The sequence below is a fragment of the Athene noctua genome, chromosome 5 (assembly GCF_965140245.1).
Source record: "Athene noctua chromosome 5, bAthNoc1.hap1.1, whole genome shotgun sequence".
Classification (NCBI taxonomy): Eukaryota; Metazoa; Chordata; class Aves; order Strigiformes; family Strigidae; genus Athene; species Athene noctua.
Genome location: NC_134041.1, coordinates 61,054,777 through 61,077,125, shown reverse-complemented (window position 1 = coordinate 61,077,125; position 22,349 = coordinate 61,054,777). Strand labels below are relative to the sequence as shown.

At 41.3% G+C, this 22,349-nt stretch overlaps 1 protein-coding gene across 4 annotated transcripts in view; it reads right to left on the bottom strand.

The window, feature by feature from the left end:
* The window catches only part of GRK5 (G protein-coupled receptor kinase 5), a 165,672-nt gene that overhangs the window by 12,762 nt on the left and 130,561 nt on the right, over positions 1–22,349 (bottom strand). The window contains exons 1-9 of one of the 4 annotated variants that reach the window (XM_074907832.1): positions 19,929–19,984; positions 19,646–19,746; positions 16,684–16,780; positions 13,525–13,588; positions 12,845–12,985; positions 11,535–11,725; positions 7,014–7,051; positions 6,123–6,212; positions 4,704–4,912 (exon numbers count right to left, since the gene is read on the bottom strand). In XM_074907832.1, coding sequence (XP_074763933.1) covers positions 4,704–4,912; positions 6,123–6,212; positions 7,014–7,051; positions 11,535–11,725; positions 12,845–12,985; positions 13,525–13,588; positions 16,684–16,724 — 774 coding nt within the window. In that variant the 5' untranslated portion in view covers positions 16,725–16,780; positions 19,646–19,746; positions 19,929–19,984. Of the gene's footprint in view, positions 1–4,703; positions 4,913–6,122; positions 6,213–7,013; positions 7,052–11,534; positions 11,726–12,844; positions 12,986–13,524; positions 13,589–16,683; positions 16,781–19,645; positions 19,747–19,915; positions 19,985–22,349 lie in introns of those variants that run through there. The other 3 variants (XM_074907833.1, XM_074907831.1, XM_074907830.1) reach the window with 3 other exon arrangements.

Below are 22,349 nucleotides of genomic sequence, written 5' to 3'. Positions count from 1 at the left end.
AGCAGCTGCCTGCCTCTTGAGGAGAGTGCCAGGAGACTTCCAATGGAGAAAAAAAAGAGAAATTCATGGAATTTGGTAAGCTGTAGCTGAAGCCAGCTCTAGAGATGGCAACAGGTGAAACCAGACACTTCTGGCTTCTGTTGTGGGTATCAAGAGATAGCATAGATCAGAATATTTTCCAGAAGGGAAAGACTTTCCTTCTCCAAGGAATAATGAGTCTTGTACCATTTCCTGAAGCCCCAGCAGCTCTCTGCAACATTAAACCTGAATAATAGCCTGAAATATGCATCCCATTTGGGAATCTGTCCAGGAAAACAAAACAGAGATAACAACTATATGTTTTGAGTCATCTCTACACTTTTGTTTAATTCAGTTTCAAAGAACGTATTTAATATGAATAGAGAGCAGAACAAAAGCAACTACATCAGGCTGATGACAAGCCCTCCTGGGACAGCAGTGCAAATGACCCAATCAAACACAATTTAAGTGGAATTCTACAGCCAAAGTCTACGGAGAATTCACAGAGCTTCAGATCTGAAGATGGCTTAGGCCACCCAACCATGCATGAAGTCGATACCAAGCAGCAGAGTTTTATGTTCTGGTAACAAAGGCACCAGATGACACTGGATGTGTGTAAATGAGGGCAGGATTTAGTCTACAGAGTTATGGGCAAAGCGTGACTAGAATGGGGCTTTCAAAGAAGAGTCATGAATAGCAGTGGTGAAGTTACATTAAGATCTTTTTCTTGATATAAAGAACTCTCTGATACTTTCATGACACTCATTTGATCCCCGCTGGGGATTCTAACTCTGCAGTGTCTGAGACTTTTTCCACGACTTTGTTTTGCTTCCTTTACAAAAAGAAACAACTGTTGTGAGGATTGCTAAAAATAGCCAACAGTCCCCAAAGCGCTGCTTTATTTATCTTCATGTGATCAGTCAGTTCATATCCAGATCATACCATGTAATAAATAACTCCAAGTCCTAAGATGTTAGTCCTAAATTTATAGGAGTAAGGGAAACTTTTTGTAGGGTAAGAGTGCAAAAAAATTGCTGCTCAAGAAAGGAGAAAGGAGAAATGGTAAAACCGCTTCCATTGACCCAGCTGATCAAATAGTTTAAGGGATTACCTAGATAAATTTCAACCCTGGAACAGAAGTAAACAGACTATTTTTAAAAATTTTGAGAGAACAGAAGAGTAATACTATGGTCACCTCTCAATTATAAAATGAGACAAAGGAGAATGACATAAATGGCTGTGCATTGCACTGCTTATGCTTATGAATTCACAGCCCAATCTGGCCAAGTGAAGAATCAAAACTCTCTCAGGCATGTGTGACAATTAAGCTTATCGCAAAGGCTTACTACAGAAAATTATTAATTATTATTGTTGTTGTTGTTCTGTTGTTGTTATTATTATTATTACCATCACCAATAGCACTGGTAATAATTTGAAGAGCACCTTGATGTGAGGTGCCTCTCATGATAGATGAAAGACCAGTTATTCTCAGGCACCACTGATAAACTTTAAGGTGTCATAACGTGTGAACAAGTTGGTTTCCAGGGATGAAAGCAGGCAGAAGTAGTAGCAGTATGATGACAGAGTTTCTGGTGGTGAGGAAGAGAAAAAAATTGCTTTTAGGGAAGAAAGAATCCATCACCTTTTAGTCGGTTGGGGAGACACTTTGGGAAGGGAATGGAGATCAGAATCACAGCTGAGGCTGGAAGGTGTCTCTGGAGATTGTCTAGTTCAATCCCTCTGCCCAAAGCAGAGTCACCCAGAGCAGGTTGCTCAAGGCCATGTCCAGTTGGGTTTTGGCTGTCTCCAAGTGTGGAGACTCCACAGCCTCTTTGGGCAACCTGTTCCAGTATTTGACTACCCTCACCATGAGAAAGTGTTTCATGATGTCCAGAGGCACCCTCTTGTGTTTCAGTTTGTGCCCATTGCCTCCTGTCTTGCCACTGGGCACCAAACCAAGAGTTTGGCTCTATCTTCTTCACACCCTCCAATCAGAGATCCCTTTTACGGAGTCAAATGGGAGCTGCAGGAATAAGAAGTGTCAGGGAAGACAGTCTGTGGGAAATGTAGACAAACAGGACACTGACAGAGTGACAGAACAGCACAGAAATACAGGCCCATCCAATACTGTTGACTTGAATAGAGCAAGTCACAGCTTTGGATACAAGACTGCACTTGTCAGGGAAAGCACACGTGTACACCAGTGAAGTACAAGTCATAATAACAACGAACAGGGAGCATTTCCTAGAAAGATCAGATTTTTTCACAGAAAAAACACACCATGAAGCAGTTATGTTATATGGGAACTATGGGTTGGGGAGCTTCCCAGAAAGCCAGCTGCCCCTGTTCCTAATTATTTATTATTCATCTCTGCTTCAGTCCAAAATGAGGACTGATTTATGGGAAATTACTTACAAAATGAAACATGGAAATATGGGATGGATGATGATTAATGGGAGCTATGATATGTGCCTGCAAGAATGCAAAGGGCATAAACATCCAGGAGGGGAAGGTTGACATAGGGTGACACTAAGGGTTTTCATATGAGAATAAAGACAATATATATCCTGATGGAGATGCTAGTAGCTCATGGAGTAAGCTTTGAAGAGAAGGTTAAGAGACATGGTGGAAAACATGTTGCTCACTCCTGCCCTGAAGAGTCCACTACAGGAAAGCCTTTTGTGCTGGATCTTTGTGAAGGCTAAGATGGATTTATGTACTGCAGCTTTATGCTTCATTTTGCAGGTATGATGGGTACTTAATTATAACTTTTTTGTTTCCTTGTTAAGATGCTGATATGAAGCAATGAAGTCCTGGTTTTCAATATGAAGAGCAAAAGGTATTTGAGAAGATATATTTGAATAATGGATTTTTAAAAATATCACTTGATAAAATAAATGACTTTTGGATGGAAAACCACAAATGCCATCATGCTCAGTATCAGAAGTAAGGCTCTAGCAGCCTTAAGGCACTGTAATTTTAATGCATTAGTGTTCAAAAATGACAGGGTTATCTTTGGTCCATTAAGAGTTTGCACAAACCACCTAAATAAACACGCCACGTGACTGGACAGTGAAGCAGTAATGATCAAGTTGTCAGGAATGATTTACATATAGTTCATGGTTCCCTGAGGCAAGGGAATGAACTAGACGACTTCCTGGGGTCCCTGACTCCCTGAAACCATAGACTCTATGGCTTGAAGATGAAAATGACCACTACAGTATAATGACTTTCACTGTCTACTCCCCTGGCAGTGGTAGGTCACCTCCAGCGCTATCCCATCAATGCTACATTTTATTCTTCTCAGCTTCAAGTTCTCATGGGCTTGGTTATTTTCAAAGTATACTTTCATTCTATTATGTCTCATGCCTGCAACTAACTACGGAACAAGCGGCAAAAATACGATTTTTGCCTCATGACATTTTCATTCCATGCTAACAACAGGACACGCACAAAATCTCTGCCCCTCCAAGAAAACGCTGCTCCTCACCTGGTGGGAGTTGAGATGCTACTAGAGAAGAGATGGCAGGCTGTCTGAGCACATGAAATGGTCTGTAGGAGCCTGTGGCTGTCCTAGATCCACCCACGCCAACTTCAGTGGGGGCTCTGAATTGCAGATTAAGGGCAGTGAATGGCCTAGAGTATTTATCAAGAGTGATGTCAGTTAATTACTACCCCTGGGATTCTGCAATGAGTTGGTGCACTGTGAGTTAATGACTTCCAGGCATGATACTTGGCAATACTACCATTATTATTTTGCAAGGAGACTTCAATGTCTCTTCATGAAGCCAGCCAGCCAGAATGTTGTTGATCTGCTGTTTGCTTGCCTGTCGCACAAGATATTGGTGAAACTCTCACTACCTATTTGTTGACCTTTCCTTCCCTTCATTCTCTCCCTACCAGTATATACAGATATGTCATTATCTCCAAAGGAGACTTCACTCTTCAGCAAACAACATCAAGAAAAAGGCCACATCCCTTTCCAAATTACAATTCAGTCTTCTAAAGATGGATGTTGACAAGACATTGATGAATTCAGTCACAGCTTTGAGATTTCTCAGAGGGTTTGAGGATTTCCATTGTCAGACATGGCTATTGTGCTACGAAAATGACTGCCAGCTGAAAGAGTGAGAAAACTTTTTAAAGGACAGCTCAACAGTATTAAAAAAAGCTGGATACCCTGGCACCTCGGGGGAGAAACTGCTAACAAAGTTAGTGAGATGGGGTGGGACAGCACTTGAGTGTCACAATAATTTCATTGCATAATCTTTGTCCTGCTTACCCCCAGCTCTCACCAAAGACAATGGAAGCATGGGGTTTTCAGTTCCTTGCAGGAGACAATCAGAGTCTTGCATCATCAAGTCCTTTTTATTTTTTCTACAAGATTATAAAAGACAGAAGTGCGTTCTTAACTGCAAACTAACATTCAAAGTCTTACGAGAATAGATACCCTCCCTTGGCCATAAAACTTTGGAGTGGACTCAAGATGACCGTGATGAATCTCATGGAGAAGCAAGCCCAAATAAATACAATTTGAATGAATAGAGAATGCAGTCATCCCATCAACAGATGAGCTTGGTTAGTCTTTGTCTCTGCAGCCCCTCTATGGTACTGTGTTACTGTTCAAACCCTGTCAGATACAGCTTGCTAATGAAGCTGCCACACTGGGCCTTCAAGCCCCTTACCATTTTACAGATGGACTTGGCCTCCTCAGAAAACTTATGGGAGTAGACCTCTTCTGTCTCCAGCACTCTTCTGTCCACTTCTTCCCTCTTCACCTTCTCTTTCCTTCCACGAAACGGTGATTGCCCAGCAATCATTTCATAAATGAGACAGCCTAGCCCCCAGTAGTCAGGGCTGAGTGTGTACCTCTGGTTGTTCAACACTTCTGGAGCTGTGGAGGAGAAAAATGTGTCTTGAGGAAATACTTGGTATTTACATAGGCAAAAAAATTTCTTGAAGGTCCATTTTAGTGACTGAATACACATGCACAGAGAATGGTGGGTGAAATATAAAAACACCTCCTGACTTCAGTTGATGCCTCTACAGAAAATGCAGCATGCTACATGCCATGCGCACAGTGTCTTCTGACTTCTCTACCAAGTCAGACCAACTGAAAAAACACAAAAAGAAGTTGAAGCTAAGTACTGAGCTGAGGCCTAATCTTAAGAGTCCTTCCAGATTTCTCCATTTAAGGAAGAAACGGCATACAAACGCACATCCTGTAAACAGCAGTGACATTTCTTCAAAAGCAAATTCTGTCTTTTTGCTCAATTTATAACTTTTTAATTTCCCTCTTTAAAAAACACATCCATTTATTTTGTATTGCAACCACACAGTGTGCTTTGGGCATACACAGTCACTGTCTTGCAGGCATCCTCACTTCCGTACATGGGTACAAAACTGCATACACACAAGTTCCCAAGCACAGAGTCTTAGTGAGCGCACAAAGTTACATGGTGGCAACAAAATTTAGAAATGACAACTGATCTGCTTGCTTTCATTAAAGTCTCCATATGGTGCAACAGTGGCTCATATCAGATAGTTTCTATTTAGTCAAATAAGCACAAGCAATTTTTATTCCAAGAAATATGCCCACACAGAGAATGCGTGAAAATAATTACAGTGAATTCAGGAAACAGAGCTGCTAAATCAGGGAGTGTGTTTCTTACCAATGCACAAATCTCTACTCTTCTTTTGTGCAGCCTCTCCTGCCCACAGGGAAGACTCAAGATGACCTTGGTCAAGATGACCATAGGTGCAGACTTACCCATTTTATCATAAACATACAAATAAATTTTAACTATTATGTAAAGCAGCAACTAGAAAGAAGCCTTTCTTTTAGCACATAACCCTCCTAAAAATAAATCTATGCTAAAATCACTAGAATCCCAGTTGTCTCCCCTTTTAATTTGCTTTGCTGTTTTAAGATTATATTTTTGATTTCCACTAGCATGAGTTCTTGGTGGGTTGCTACTGGGAACTGGATCCAGCTGAACGTGAATATTTTTAAATTCTTTTTCTTAAGCTTACATGGCAGAAAGATCTCCAAAACTCAAGTAATCTCAGCAAATAATAAAAAAGATGTGCTACTGAAGACTTACCCATATATCCTACTGTTCCTACTCTTCCACGGATTGATTCACCCTCAGGGATTTTAACAGCTAGACCCAAATCAGATATTCTAATATGGCCTGGAAGGAAAAAAGAAACAAAACAACACAAAGCAGATATGATAGTATGACCCAAATTAGTCCAAAACCACAACTACTGTCATTACTACAATACTCTTGCAATTTACTGTTCAGACTTTTTAAGCAAAGAGTGTTCTGAATCACAGTTTCACTGATAAGGAGAAGAGGAATTATTAAGGGCATTACAATGCAGTGAAATTTTATCAGTGAGGCTACAAACTACCGTGGATTATGTTAAATATTTTAAAACCCACCAAAAAAAGGCAATGAGAGGCATGCTGTAGGGAAGTATCTTGAACCGATCACAGAGGATGGATGGGCTGACATAATTCTGTAACTCTCTGATGGCTGAAGGGGCTACATCTGGTCTGTAAGTCAGCGTGAGATTTGATTATCGCTGCCTTCGGCAACAAACAGGTACCTGGGTTTGCATAAAATGAGAGTTGGCTCAGCAACGGATGAAGGTGCTTTTGAAAATGGAGTGGGAAGCACAGATTTAGAAATCCCAGCTTCCTCTGTGTGTGTCAGCCTTGCAACAATAAAGATGGAAAAACAATGAAAAAAGGCAAACAGCCCCAGCAAAGCTGTGCTTTCACGCACAGACCCTGTTGAGCAGCACGGCTGCTTCATTCCATCCGTGCGATGAGCTCCAGCACTTCACCCACCCCAAGACAGGAGTATTAGTGTACGCTGAGCCTCTTAGTCACTTCAGAGCATTATTTGTCTTTGTGCAATATATAACCTAAAACTAACTTAATCTACTTTACTGTGAAAGCATCTCTGTAAATCTCAGAGACTTACCATAATCATCTAGCAGGATATTTTCCGGCTTCAAATCTCTGAAAATGAAATATAGCAGTTATTTGTATGAAGCTGGTTTTGATAACATGACCATACGACGGTGTGTGAGTGCATTTATTACCAGTAATAAACCAATTGAGTGTCAACTCAAACAGCAAGAAACTCATGAAACCAATATAACTTTCTACAACTCACTTCACAGATAGACTGAAACCATATGTCTTTTTCTAAACTGGAGTTACATTTTTTTACTAAGTCATGCTTTTAGTTCCTAATCCACTCTATACATCTAGTCCAGTAAACCCTGTAAATCAATCCCTATAGTCCTGTGTGTTTTTAAACCTCTGTAACATTTTCTGTTGTAAAATCTTTTGCTAAAAATAAAAGTATTTCAAATTTTAAAATACTTTATTTGCATATGAGAATGGAAGACGGGATCTGTTGGGCTCAAATTTTCTATGGCTGGCATCTGACTCAGACCAAATATGTGAAGGTGTGTACACGAACTTGTGTACATGTGTAATAATTTCAGCAAGTTTGGAAAATGAGGGGCAGAGGGGGGAATGCTGTGCCCAGATTAAAATTCTTCTCACAAACATTTGTGAAACTCTAGTGCCTATGTGGTCTGGAGCAACGCCATGAATACTGGCAAGGTGGTCACTCTGATGTCAAAGATGTGCCTTTTACTGCTCCTGTGAAAAAAAAAAAAAAATCCCAAATCTGGCCAAGTTATAAACTTTTGAAAAAAATAATCTCAGTTTTCACATATTTAGCAGAGTCTTGGCAGGTCATTCTTCGGAAAGGTTTGTCAGCACCAAACCTGCTCCACCAGTTGCTGCTTCTAGAGGCTGCCCAGGCCAGGCATGCTCATGTCCCCTCGCTTGACCAGGGCTGTTTCCCAAACCGGGGAGCTGAGCACACCCTTGCAGCCGTGGTGGGCTCCTTCCCATCCTTCCTGAGCAGGCACGGGGCACAGCCTGTGCTAGTGCAGAGAGGGAACGGAGCCAGCCTTCCTGGGATGGGACCTGGAGTGTCAGAGGGAAGATGGGGACGTGCTGGGCAGGGAGCGTCCCAAAGGGCCGGGTGATGGGAGCAGGCTGTGCTGGCTCAGGAGCCCGAACCAGGCACCAGCGCAGCCAGGTGAGGCAGGGAGAAATGTGCTGCTGCAATTCTGACTTCTATCGGATCGATTTGTACCGAAACACAGCGTTTAGCCTGGTGCAAATCCAAGAAGTGTTTGGCCTCGTCTTTTTTGAAGGCCTCCTTGCATTTGTGAACCAGCTTGATTCTGTTATCTTCCCAGCAAGACATGTTTCTTTTCAAAGAGCAGGGAGCGGGGGGTGTACAAGAGAAACCCTCGTGCCAGGAGATCAGTGCATTGCACAGTCTGTGCAGGAGCCTGCCCTGTGTTTCAAGCTGTACCACTGCCGTGTCGTGAATTTTCCTTGAACAGACAGGGGTGTTTTATAGTTTTGACAATGCTGAGATTAAAATTTCAAAACCGGTTTCATTTTTATTTATTATTTCAAGCAAGAACATAGAGTGCTGTGAACAATCTCCTTTTCTTGCTTGCTTCAGACCCTCCTGACCTCTCGAGATAAACTTCACCAGGTGCCCAATGGTACCAAGCCTACTTTTCAAATAAACAATACTGAAATATGTGAAGGGCAGCTGAATGCAGAGGAGAAGCTGTGATTTTGTTTAACATACCACTGTGGGCTGTCCCTGCCTACTAGCAGAAGGTTTCCAATGCTGGAGCAACATGGTTCAAGGGCACTTCCTATTTGTTTTAAAAAAATTATTCTGAATCCCGTAAGAACTACTTCCTTGAAGAACTAAGACTTCATTATTACTTCACCTTCTGCTCCAAGCAGTTACTAGTCCCACTCAAAGCTGTAACTGTGGCCAAATGACAAGAATCCTGCATACAAGCTGGGATCTGTTGTCTTTGAACAACTAAATGAGAGACTCCACGAGGACTCTGAGAACAGCAGTTCGGTCCTTACAGTCCTCTGTGATTTAGGGCAATTAGAGCAGGCTTTCCTTCCCCCTGAGACATCAGTTGTCATTTCTGTTTTCAGATTTCTGGTTCCTCAGGATCAAGGCTGGCTTCCTTTGCATGGTCAACACTTCCACGTACCAAGCGGGAATGTGATTCTTGTACTGAAATGTCTAGGAGAAATAAAACTCCCCAGTGGACACAGTTACATGTAAGGCTACTTCCCAATGGTACAGTTTCCACTGTGTAAACAAGCCTTGCCTAAATATTCTGAAACATAAACTGCTGGCACTGCGCCCATGCTAGAAAGGCGATGGTACATTGTTTGGCTGTACAGAGCAGCATAAACAACTCAATTAATCATAGTGGACAAGGCTTTACTGTATATTTGTGTAATGCCTAGGACAATGTGATCTTGGTGCTGACTGGGGCTTCCAGGCACGGCTATAGTACATGTATAAATAATTTATATATTTATCTATCTATAGAAAATAAAAATTATAGATATACATATATAAAAAAATAATTTGAGTAGAACCAGCAGCTTTTTACGTTTGCTTTCCACGAGCAATAGACCCGTTGACCTTTACTAACATGATGCAGTTGAGAAATGTAACATAAGTGCCAGGTTTGGCAAGGGAATTCTGCATCAGATAAATCTGACTCTGAGCCTGGTTGTTCTCTCAGGTCACGTCCACAGCATGCGTCACCGGCCCGTGAGATGGGGATGTATTTTCTGATGCTGTGATTTACTCAGAAGCATTTTGTTCATAGAAAATGAAATTAAGTCTGAGGAGTAAGGGTTTTGCGATGAATTATTCACCTTGAGAAAGTGGTAGCATTTAACTGCTATATTTTATTGACCTATATAGCACATCTCATGGGTCCCCAAACACGCTGTGGTATTACAAATTAGGGGTCTCTGCAGATGCTCCTAAAATACTGCTAGAAAATGTCACCAACAAGGATATAATATCATTCATCACCAAAATGAATGTGCCAGCTGAGGTGTAAACTAGCAGCTTTTTTTAAGAGTAGCATGAAAACACCTGCTTAAGGAAGTAGGATGCCATTTCTCTCAGAGCCACATACTATTTTAGGTGGCCAGATCGTATTTGTTTTATTAGAAAGTGGCATTAGTACGGCATTTTACCAGCCATGTTTTGAATGTACCAGTCATTAGCATCAATAAAGTATGCTTGTGATCTAGTATGTTTTAAAGAAACACTATAATACCTCCTAAAACTGTTTGGAAGGTTGTAGGATGTTTTTTTAAAGAAAAGGGAAGCCAGACACATCACTGACTATTTGATTTTTCAATTGACATTAAACACTTCATTCCATTTTGTTCCTTGGGAAAAAAAAAATCTCCTTCTTGGGCCAGTGCCAACTAAATCAGCATGTTTTTGGTCTGCCCTCCTTATGCCAGTTAGCAAGATCTGAGTCACAGTGAGGCAACCAAGTGGCAGTTTGCTAGAGATCCAGGAACAACGATACTGTGATTTCTATGTGTACAAGCATATGCATAGCGCTTATTACACATGGGCAACTGTTTAAAGTGTGGCTTAGTTTTTAGAAATAACACAATATTGCCTATTAATCATTGTCCTTGGAAGTTCTTTCATCAGTTTGCAGGACCTCTTCTGCTGCGAATGCCAGCAATAATGATTTCACAAGCTGGGATGATGAAGACAAACATTAAATACTGTTTACAACTACATTGGTCGTTGATTAAAAAAAATAAATCCTCATGGAGTCACAAGAACTCTGTCTGCAATCAATCACCCTGCTTATCCAGCAAGTAACTCTATAATGCCCTGGGAAAGCACTTCTATAGAGCTGTAATCCAGACTGGAAGCTGAGAAATGGAAATCTGTCCTTCTCGAAGCTGGCTGCCTGTCACGGTGCCAGGCAGCACCCGTTCCGCTGGCTGCACCCACAGCGGGGGGACGTGGCCGGCAGGACCACGGCTGTGAATGTGCCTCCTTCCACGGCTGGCACGCTACGGCCACCACCACCACCCTATCTAGCTAATCAAACGAGCCGTGTCCTAGAGCGTAAATCCATACCCTGTGTCTCAAACACATTCTTGAGCTAATTGCGCTCCCTCTGGGATAGGAGAGATGGTTTTGTCACATCTGATGTGCTGCAGTCCCTAATGCAATATAATCTAACTAATTAAAATAGAGGCTTGAGTGGAATGATCTCCACTTCATACCAACTAGAAACGAGATTCCTCAATGAAACCCCTTCAAAGAAACTTTCATAATTTTCTTATATCATGCTGAGGTAGGGTTTGGGGAGCTTTGTGTTGGTTCTGTATAATTTAGACGGGATGTATTTTGTGAAGCAACTGCTTCCTTCCATGATTACTGAATCATACTGTATTTGTACAGGGCTCTGTGAAATTTCAGCCAAAGCACTGAGGCATCTAAGCTGTGCGGCACCACAATGAGTAGGGAGGATACAGGCAATTCTTTTCTACCCAGAAAAAACGTCCTAAGACTCTAGAGAGTGCTTACCTGTACACAGTATTTTCTCTATGTAGGTCTTCTAAGCCACAAAGGATCTCTGCTGCATAAAACAAAGCTCTTTCCTCCTCAAAGCCTGGATTTCCCATGTTGTAGATATGAAACTTCAGGTCACCTCCATTCATTATGGTCAGAACTAAACAGAGTGCATCCTTTGTTTCATAGGCATAGGCTAAATTGACCTAGAAAAACATTTGTAGCATAGTTGTGACAGTTCAGTTGGCTGCTAAGAAGAAAGTACGAACTTTTTGTTAAAGATTTTCTTTAGGAAAGAAAAAAATTACATTGACTGAATTTGACACGGGCCTTATTACAATAGCAAACATGTATTTTAAAAGTACAGAAAAATCAGATGCTAGGATTTCATAGATTCTTTTGTTGAATCCAGACTACCCATCACCAGAAACCCTCAAGGTTAATGCTCACATAGCTTCACATACTAATTCCGGACACACTTTTCCACATAAGAGAAATCTTAATAATAAGGGAAATCTACATCTCCCACTGCACTGTTTCGCTGGATTGCTGTCAAAAAACTATCATGTCAGTAGGATCCCAGGAAGGCCCAGGCAGCCCGGTCCTGTGGTGGTCAAGCAGACCATCACTGAGGCATGAAGGTGAGCACCACCCTGCGAGGCTCTGGTGGGTGCCCCAGGAACACTCAGACAAGCCAGAAGCTACCCATCACATTTAAACATGTGCCATCATCTTTGCTTCTGCCAGAGATAAGTAAACATCTTGCATCTGTTGTATTCACAGTGTTTCCTAAAATAAGTGTAGAGAACGTGACAGATGCTGAGATAACAACGCTTTTTTAAAAAAAAATCTAAGGTGAATTCTTAAAGAGACACAAGAGCTGGCATAACTCAGGGAAAGCCCTACATCAGGCAGATTGGCTTCACATCACCGGCTAGATGCTTCTACTAGCCAATCTCTTCTGATCTATTTGGGTTTAATCTCCTTCAGCCTCCTCCAAGCTCCTGTCTCTCAGACATTGGGAATTCAGGTAATCACACTGGATATAAATAGCTAAGCCTCATGAAGGCCTGATGCAAGTCAAGGCTGTAAAATGCATCATGTTCCCATGGTAGGAACAGGCACCTTGGCTGGTGCATTTCTCACAGACCAGAGACTAAAGTAAGACTCAGCAAAGGTGCATGGAGCAGGATGAAGGTGCAAAGCAAAGGGAACCAGCTTCTGGCACCTTTCCTGGAGCAGGAGTTGGAAGAGACATCGGATTCAACAAGAACAGTGCTCAGCAGGTGAGCAGGGAGCTGAGCGCTAGGGAGTTCAATACTCACTACAAACTGACTATTGACTTTTTCTAAAATCTGCTTTTCATTTAGTGCCATGGATTCGCCTTTCCTCTTTTTTATTCTCTTCTTCTCTAATCTCTTGCAGGCGTACATCTTCCCTGTCGCTCGGACTTGGCAAGCGCAGACCTGCGAATTAAAGAGAACAATTGCTGGGTAAATCGAAGCAAACGCTGTGTCTGGGTTGCACTTTACTCCTCACAATCTGATCTGATTTAGTCCTTTTAAGGTTAGAGACGGCAGCGTAGCAAATAAAGCATAGGCGGGGGCAGCTGGGGAACCAACTACTGTTTCCAAACCTGCTGTGTAATACTGGTTTAATTATTTCACTTTCCTCCGCCTGCTTCCTATCCCACCTCCTTTTGTCTGTGAAGATTGTAATCTGCTCAGCTAAAGCCTGTCCGCGCCTCCTCGGACTCTGCTGCCTAGGCAGCAACGCCGAGCCATCAGTAAAATACAAATAAGGGTGTGACCCTAATTCCCCTGTGAAAGCAACAGTCGGAATACAAAATAATTCTCAAAAGTGTTCTAAGATTACCGTGTCATGAGAGGTTAAGTAAAACTGTCAGCAATTAATGAAAATCAGCCTCTGTCACATCAGTCTCCTGTAACCTGCAGTGTCTGAGAAGTAAGAAACAATCTTAACAGAAACTTTCAGAATTACTCACCTCCCCAAAGCCGCCTTTCCCTAGTACCCTGTACTGCCGAAACGTGTTTTTCGTTACTGGTTGCCTGGAAGAAAAGGAAATTAAAAAAAAAAAAAAAAAAAAAAAGACACACTACATTTAATGCACTCTCCGTGATTTATCTATTTCAGAGCATACTTCTGAAAAGCAAAATAGATAAATATTATATAATCACATTATTTCAAGGTAATCATATTATATAATATAATATATAATTATGTAATTACATTACTTCAATACTATGTATGGCTTGAACTTTTCAATTCCAACATATTAAGCTGTAATAAAATACAACACATTAGTGAGTCATCAGGATAATTTCTGCTAGCATCTTAAGACCAAGGAGAGTTCTGAATCTCCATTACATGGCTTTGGCCTTTTTTAAGCAAAGAGGAGGCCTGAGAGCTTCCAACAAGACATTCATTCTCATGATATATAGGAATTGTTAAAGGGTAGTGCTGGGCTAATACTTTATTGCTTTGCTTGGTCTTCAAGATGAGAAAGAGAGATCCAAAATTCAGTCCACCAGAAAATGCTTCTGGTATCTTGACCTTAAACAGAACAGCAAACTGATGTGAAAGAAGGCAAGAACCAATCCCAGGAACTGGAGATGTGGGTTTAGGTGCCGTTCCCAGGAGGGCAGAGCAAGAAGCTGAGCTCCAAGCCTATGCTGCTCTGCCTGGGGTACCTGCCTCCTGAGAGAGCATCACGGGCAAGGAGGGAGGAGAAGCATCTCTTTCCTTTCAAGGGCCAAATTAAGGGTTAAATAAGTTGGTCTTTCTGAGGGCATCGTGCTCCCTAATGATCACTAGACACAATCACTGTATGATCTCACAGGATTCCCACAAAATTCTGCTCGACCAAAATGGCTCTAGCCCTACATCTAACTTATTTTTTGTTGCCGCTGAAGTTTCATAATGCAACAGAAGAAGAACTCTAGATTCAGAGAGATCCGATTTTGTATCCACCACTCCATCACCGAAGTTTTACACTTATATTAGCAGTGGATATGAATATTCCTACCAGCTTCATTCTCCTCTGGCAGGGAGCCAGCCGGCAGAGGGAGCACAATAACGTGGTTGTTCCCACAACAGTGATGATGAGGTTGATGACAATAAGGAATAAATGTTAAAGTGAATTGTTTCATTTACGTTTATGATAGTTTTTAAAAGTGGGGGAAGAAAAATATGCAGAAGGCCAAAACTAGAAGAGGAAAAGATGCTATTTTCAGGCTTCTGTGAAGGTACTGCAAATGATATTGGAGTGAAAAGCAACAGTTAGCAGTGATCACTACATGCTCAGCAATGTCCCGGGAATAAATGGACAGTATGACTCCTCCGCTGGAGCCAGCAGGCTGTCAAAAGGAGCTGTTGATCACTCTGTGCTACTAACATCTCTTTGCTAATCCTAAAAACGGTTCTCCCCGATCCTTAAGCTGGGAATATCCAATAGCTTGTCCCATTTGGTGGGGGAATGGGGAGAAGAAAATCCTCAAAGCATTTCAGAAAATTCCTTATCCCAAATGAGAAAATAGATAGGAAATAGCCTGGCTAGAGATGAATCATCTGATGTTTTTTTAATTGAAATGGCAGAGTAAATGCTGGATTCAGTAAAGATGGCATGTGGAGCTTGTCTTGGCATGAAATAGCTCTCCCCTCTACCCACCGCTTCCCTTCCCTCTTGTGCAGCCGCTTTGTAGCCTTCCAGGGAGAGGAACTGGCACAGCTCCTTTGATCTCTGAGACTTCATGCTGATACACACCGCTCATGGATCTGGCCCTAACTCATCTGATGTAATTAATTCCACTTGTGGAAACCAGGGCTTCTCTCAACTCAAGGTCGCTGTTACCCAGCAGCGTACATCTGCGACAGCCCCCACCAACAAGGAGAAGGCAAAGGCTTCTTTCCTTGCAAATTAGTACCCACTAAGGCTGCCTGGTCATTAAATGTGCTCAGAAATGTCTAGCCAGTAAACATGGTGTGAGGACCTATATGCCATATTCTTGTATGTTTACAGCGATTTAATAATAGTGACAGCTAGTTCAGGCAAGAAGTCACCATATTCAGAGTGCAGCTAAACAGAAAGACAACTGAAGTTGCTGAATGTACTTTAATTATACCTAACGTGCCTAATGTACCCAATACCATTAAATGGCTGAACACTTGAGCTTTAGAAGCCAAAAATGTCTCCCTGGTGTTCTGGGGTGGATTTCTGTTTTATTCTTTACTTGCCTAGCAAGCAGCATCTGTTTCAGTCTTGCTTGGGCATGGTGTTTGCAAATGCAAAAGCCAGACTGGATGTGTGTCTTACGTTTAGCATTACAGATGTGCAAGGGTAGGTTATAAAAACGTGCAATGTGTCCTTCAGCTGTGCCACTGAGCAGCTCGTGGTGACAGGGCCTACAGTTCAATCGGCCACAGACATTTCTCAGATCACAGGAGATTTGGGTTCCTAATTTTTATAGGCTGTAGGTTTTTTCTTTTTCACTTGCTGTGCACAAGCATACTGTGCAAAAAAGGTGTCGGCAAAAAAAGCCGGCTGCTGGAGTGTGTCACCTTCTTATGGAGAGAAGGGAGTGGCTGAGGAGTATTTATGGGTGTCAGCACAGCCATGAAGGATGAAGGAGCACTGTCGATATCCCAAACACCAATTTTGCTCGTTGGATGGTCACAGCTGGAGACTTCGCTCGTGGTTAAACTGAGTTTAATGCCAGCATAACCATGACTTTTCTATATGGCATCTTCCTGTGGCTAAAGCCTTTACTTCTTCTGTAGCCTTCTAACAATGAACACTTAAAAATAAACGCTAAAATTGGGAAAGCCTTCCTGGAACTCGCTGGGAGAGCTTCCCTGGAGTACAGCTCAGGGAAATGGGGAATGAGTCTTGATGGACCTTCCTGAAGGAGAACAGTGCAAAGAGGGGGAGAACTGCTGCACAGAGAGGGCCATAAATGGCAAACATTGGGATGAGGCATTGGTAACACTGAAGAAAGGCCAAACTGCCTTTATCTTGAAGGCAAAGGGAGCAAAGATACTATCTCAGCTGTCAGATTTTGAGGGTATTCTACAGACTTTGCATGGATAGTGAAAATAAACATTTTGTATTAATTTTTAATTAAAAAAAAAAAAAAGTGACACTTACCTTTCCAACCATTTCCACTGGAGAAACCTGTCGAAGTACATGCTGTTTAGGTATTCTTGGAATGGTTCCCCACTGAGGTGGTCAAGGACAGATCTATCTCAGATGAAAAGGATATATAAGTATTTTATAATCTTGAACTTGGAGCAAAAGAGAAACAAAACAAGAGGAGAAAATCCAGACTTCTTGTATGGTAGGATAATTTTACTTCTACTTTATTTTGTACTTTATGTTACTCAGAGTTTCAATCGAAGAACAGAGCGATATGTCTGATGTATTTCTTAACAGGAGACCTTATACAAGCTGAATAGTAATATGTACTTACTGTGCTTGCTCAAAATTAACAGGGCATCTCTGACTGGTTTCAATGGACTTTTACAAAGGCTGTTAGTCACTAGACAGCAAATGTCTTTGCTTCTGTTAGTAAATTAACACAACACCCTCAGAACCGAGCTCCTAAACTTTGGGGGATGTTTACATCTGGATCGAAAATTTCTGTCTGAAGTCCATTTCTGTCTGAGGGACCATGAGAGGTTTTATTTTGAGCAAAAAAAATCAATTTCAAGTCCTGCTATACAGAAGAAGTAGTAACTGTGATTAAAGTCAGAAGGCTTCTCCTAACAGCTATGTGATGTATAGGGTAAAACAGGGGAAAGAAAGTTTGATTTGTTTTTGGATCAGGAGAAGAATTTTGGGGGTCACGCAGTGGATGCGAAGTTTTTTGATAATCAAAGGGATAAAGGAATAAAAAGGCCAGTCTGCAAATGTGAGAAATAAGTATGTTGCTTGTGACAGGCAAGAAAAGATGAGCTGAGCTGAGAGAAGCTGCCTGAGATGGTCACGTTGTTTAACAAGGGGGTTGCTGACCTGCTGGTTTTGGTTCTTGCTTTGCTTACTGGGGCTAGTGCGTCCACCTCTGCTGGCAACATTGGTGGGGGTGAAAAATGCCCACAAGAAATTAGTATTTCTGTCTTGGTGTATACAGACAGTTTTGTGTCTTTATCTAAGGGTATACAGAAACACTTCCAGATTTTGCTGGAGGAGGAAATCCTCTCTGAAGGATTACATTACTCTGGTTTGGGAATGGATAATCTATGTCTCACCCTGGGGCAGTTCTAGACCTGAGCAAACAACCACCATGAATAACATGTCTCCTCAGTTTAGTTCCTCCCTGTTCGTGAGATACCATTCATAAGGGGTTTTTTAATTTCTCAGTTGTTTGAATTTTTTTTTTTTTTTTTTTTTGCAATTCTTGCACCATCAATTTGGAACATGCCGGTAATTGCACATATTCAGAAGTCAATTTGTTGTTGTCTTCATTAGCTTTGATTGGACACAGATCATACTGTTTCCCCTAACCGGATTCAAGCTTACAAAATGAAATAAAATAAAAAGTAAGTCTTAATGAGCTTTAACAAATGGCCAAATTCAAAGCCAAAATTATAGGGGAAATTGGAGGGTGGCAGGAGCAGTCAGTCAAAATATTAAATGTCAAAGCAGAAGTTAAGAGTTATGCATGCATTTCTCCCACAGATTGATTTTATCCATGAAGACATGTCTGAAACTCATCCCCATTCCTGCTCCTACAGGATAGCAAGCTTCACATTTGTATGTATGCCTCCCTTTCTTGGTCTGACTGTGAACTCTTCCAAAATTAACATTATTCAGTACATTTAGTAAATACCAACAGCAGGTTTTTAAAACTTCCTTTTGACCCCATTTCAGTCCATGTGAAATGCTCAGCATATTTATTAACAAGGTCTCAAACCTGGCTCATTTATCTGTTTCAGTTGAGATGAAGGAATGGCTGTTGGTGAGTATGAGCCTGAATTAAGTGGTGTCCAACACTAGCCTATTCCATTCAGTTAATTAAAAGCTGCACGTATTCTGAAGAACAATAGCTGCCTTTCAGCAGTTGTTTGCTTTTTAGTTCCCCTCTTTGGCAACAACAAAGTGCATTTTAGAGGGAACTGTCAGCTTTCAAAGCGATTTGAGAACTGGAAACAGGCATCAGGGGGGTTTGTGTTGAGCACAGCTCTGCCTTTGTCATTGGGACTGGCACACACAACTGGTGCGAGTTATACGAGCATCTCTCCATGACACCAGGCCAATGCAAGGAAACTGGTTGTGTTATAAGAGAAGGCCAGAAATAACCCGCATCTCCTACCAACGCAAAGAATAACTGAAAACAGAAAAGGTCAATGAAATGAGTCAAAACAATGAATGACAGCAGAGCAAATTTTACAAATCCCCATTACATCATCCAGGGAAAACAAACCGTGCTCAGCCAGAAACCACATGGGCCAGCTTGTGATGATCCCTCCTTTTCATATTTTTATTGGTTTATGATCTACTGGCCTGAACGTACTCGGGTCAGTGTTTGCAAATGCAGATTGCATACCTGGAGCTTTAGAGCATAATAGTACAAATCGCCCCACCGCTACAAAAACTGATAAGCCTTGTCCCAGACAAAGGATGAAATAACACACGTTCGTTTGAACACCACAGACAGACAGAAAGAATTAAAAAAGCCCCATTCTCCTGGTGAAGATTTTCTGGAAAAGCCATGCGGAACAAGTTTGCACATTCCTCTGTCTAAATGGACTGTATAGCCACTTAATTTTTATTCACTTTGAAACAGAGATGTTTTCTTTGGATACATTATCATTGTAGCTCTTTTCACACAGCATGAAATCCATGGCTGGTTTACTTGGCTAGAACACTCTGTCAAATACCTGAAACACTAAGTGCCTGTGTGTAGTGTATATAATGGCATGGAAATATTTTTTATATTTTGTTCAGATGAAATGACTTCACCGCTTGTCAGCTATGTCTCTAGGATTATGAACATAAGCCGAAGATACACGCTTCAGGTTCAAACTGAAATGTCTCTCTTTACCTGACACATTCCTTACAAGCTGCTGACTGACAGCCCTGAGATCTTTGGGTATCGAGTTATACTTACTTTGTACAGTGAGAGAATAGCTCTTTGCAGGGGCTGTTTTCGAGTTTCTCCTCTGTCTGTCGGATAAGATCTTGACTGACTTCGGGAACGCAGGCTGGAGACTGGGGAGAGAAGAGAGGGGCACATTATCTCTGTGATGAGGTGCAGATTCTCCTCTCTTAATGTGTAAAAGACACATTCATTATTTATGCCCTGAGCTGCTTCCATTCAATTCCAGTGGTTGTGTAAAAGCAAAGGAGCTTTACGTCAAACAGCAGTAAAATAGGATACCGTGGTAACTCACTCCACATTCCGCTCTATCCTCACACTGCTTTTCTGCCTTCTCCTGTACCTCCACCTCCTTGCCCAGCCTCATGAATATGCAGGACCCACTCCTTGCCAATTCTTTGAACTGCTCCCTTGCATCCCATGAAAAATGTGCTGGCCTGAACTGCGTACAGGCCATTCTCTTAAACAAAAGAGAATTTGCCCAGTGTTTTCACTTCATTGATGATTCATTGTGCTGTCTGAAAAATCCATCTTTTTAAATTATTTTTTTTTCACCAGCAAAGGAAAAACAAGAGCAGAGTATTGGTATTTATTGATTTATATATAAATATTATAAAAGATGCTCACAAAAGTGTCTGGACATCTTAATTCATCATTAGAAGGGCAAAAATAATCGAGCAGTTTAAAAATAATCATTTCAAAAAGGAACTCTGCCAACCAAGCACATAAACTCTTTTCATCCTCTCCTCCCTTTAGAGAGAATGTACATTCATCCCCTTCAAAAAGCCCTTACCAAAGAGAGGTCTTTTGCAGTATGCCTTGATGGTTAACCAGTTTAGGAGCTTTGGGACTAATTATCTATAAAGACAGTTTTTAGGCAGTCCACATTCTTACTCATTGACAGTATACTGTAATTATATAAAAAAGTGTATATGCGTGTGTGTGTGCACCTATTTATAGACATTTCTCCCATTGACATGAAAGCCCCTTTATATAACCAATTGGATTTGGGTATTTTCAATAAATCCAGGCATAGATGACAAAATCCTCTTTCCTTGCAGAAGCCTTAACACTCAGTAAGGTTCCCCATCCATGACCATGACCACCAGATGTGCTGAGTGGGTGGGTCACAGAGCATCATCACTCATTCCTGGCCAGATGTTCTCATTAACTCACCCTTAGTTGGGGATATCTTGGCAAGCACTGAAATGCATTGCAGGCAGAGTTCAAAAACACTGGGAATGAGGACAGAGGAAGGGGCAGAGGTGAAGCCAGAGAAAATCTCCAGCATGGTGAAAGCTGAATTAAGTCTTTTATCTCTTCCTTCCCACTGCTGAAATGTGAATATGAACCTGGTTGTGACATGAAAAAGTAAGTTTGTTCCACTTGAATGTTTTTAAATAGGAACATGGTTTACAGAACTGTCTGTGCATGCTGCATAATGCAGTCTCACTATTCAACCTTGACAGATAATCTGCAGAACATGCTGGGTATCTTTGACCTCACTGAAATATTTCCTCATTTCCTCCATACATTACTCCATTTCCCCAGCAAAAGATATCTAGGGAACACCCACTTTTAATTGCAGACAGAGTGTACTGCTAATAATTAAGAAGTCTCACAGTTTCTTAAGAAGTAGATGAGCCCCCACATTATCATCTAAAAGATGAAGAGACTAAGACAAAGATTTTCTCAGCGTGATTGCCCACTGAGGTTGACAGGAGCTGAGAACTATAGAGCAAGTCTCAGTAAAACAGAGAACACACAGAAATTCCTAACTGTAGATGCCCATGACTAAATCTAAGTCCCAGCTCTAGCTCATGAGAGTAAGTAGAGACAAGAGTGAAGCAGTGAAAGAACTAGGAAAAAGCTCAAAAGTCCTGTTGTCCAGTCCTACAGCTGTTGGGGGGAAAAAGAAAAAAAAAAAAAAGGCTTTTAAATGAATATTCAGATAGGAACCAAAGCCTAATGATTAGCAGTATTTCAGCTGATTTTGGCTAGGAGCCATACAAATTAATACATGTACTTTATAGTTTGCATACTCAACAGGGTGTGTACGCAAGCTCAACAGCAGCCCAAAGCTTGTACGTGGCTGCCCAAGTCCACCTCTCAGAGACCTGGCTATCTTGAACATCTGTCTCTCTGATTTACAGGGTACAGAAACACCACCGAACTCCATAGTCTTTGTGCAGCTGTGAATCAGGAGTTTCTTCTGACATGAATGGAGTTGCATTTAAATTGATAACTAGGGCCTCTAATTGAAGTCACTATTAATTCAATCTCAAACTTATTTTATATTTATAGGCCAAAATTGGGATCCAAAAGCTTAGTACTAAACCCCATCATCAGTCATTTAGACCAAGTGACCTGATTCTTACTCTCATCAGGCAGCTTCATTTCCCATTGGGAATTCATTTCCAAATGGGATGTAACCTGCCTTGAGGTTAGTGTTGAAGATCAAGCCCATGATGCATTACTATAGTAATAATTCCATCAAATTTTGTCTGAGATCAAAGTACATTAAAAAAAATAAATTGTAAGTATCAGCTAACTCGATTTCATAAAGAAGAAATGAAAATCTTAAAGGGAAATGGGAGAAGAATGAGCAAAAGAAACTGTAAGACAATGTGGGAAGTATTAAAAAATGGCACAAACTGTGATTCCTCTCTCCAGGTTTGTGGGAGATACAGTCACCACTTGTTTTTTAAAACCACTC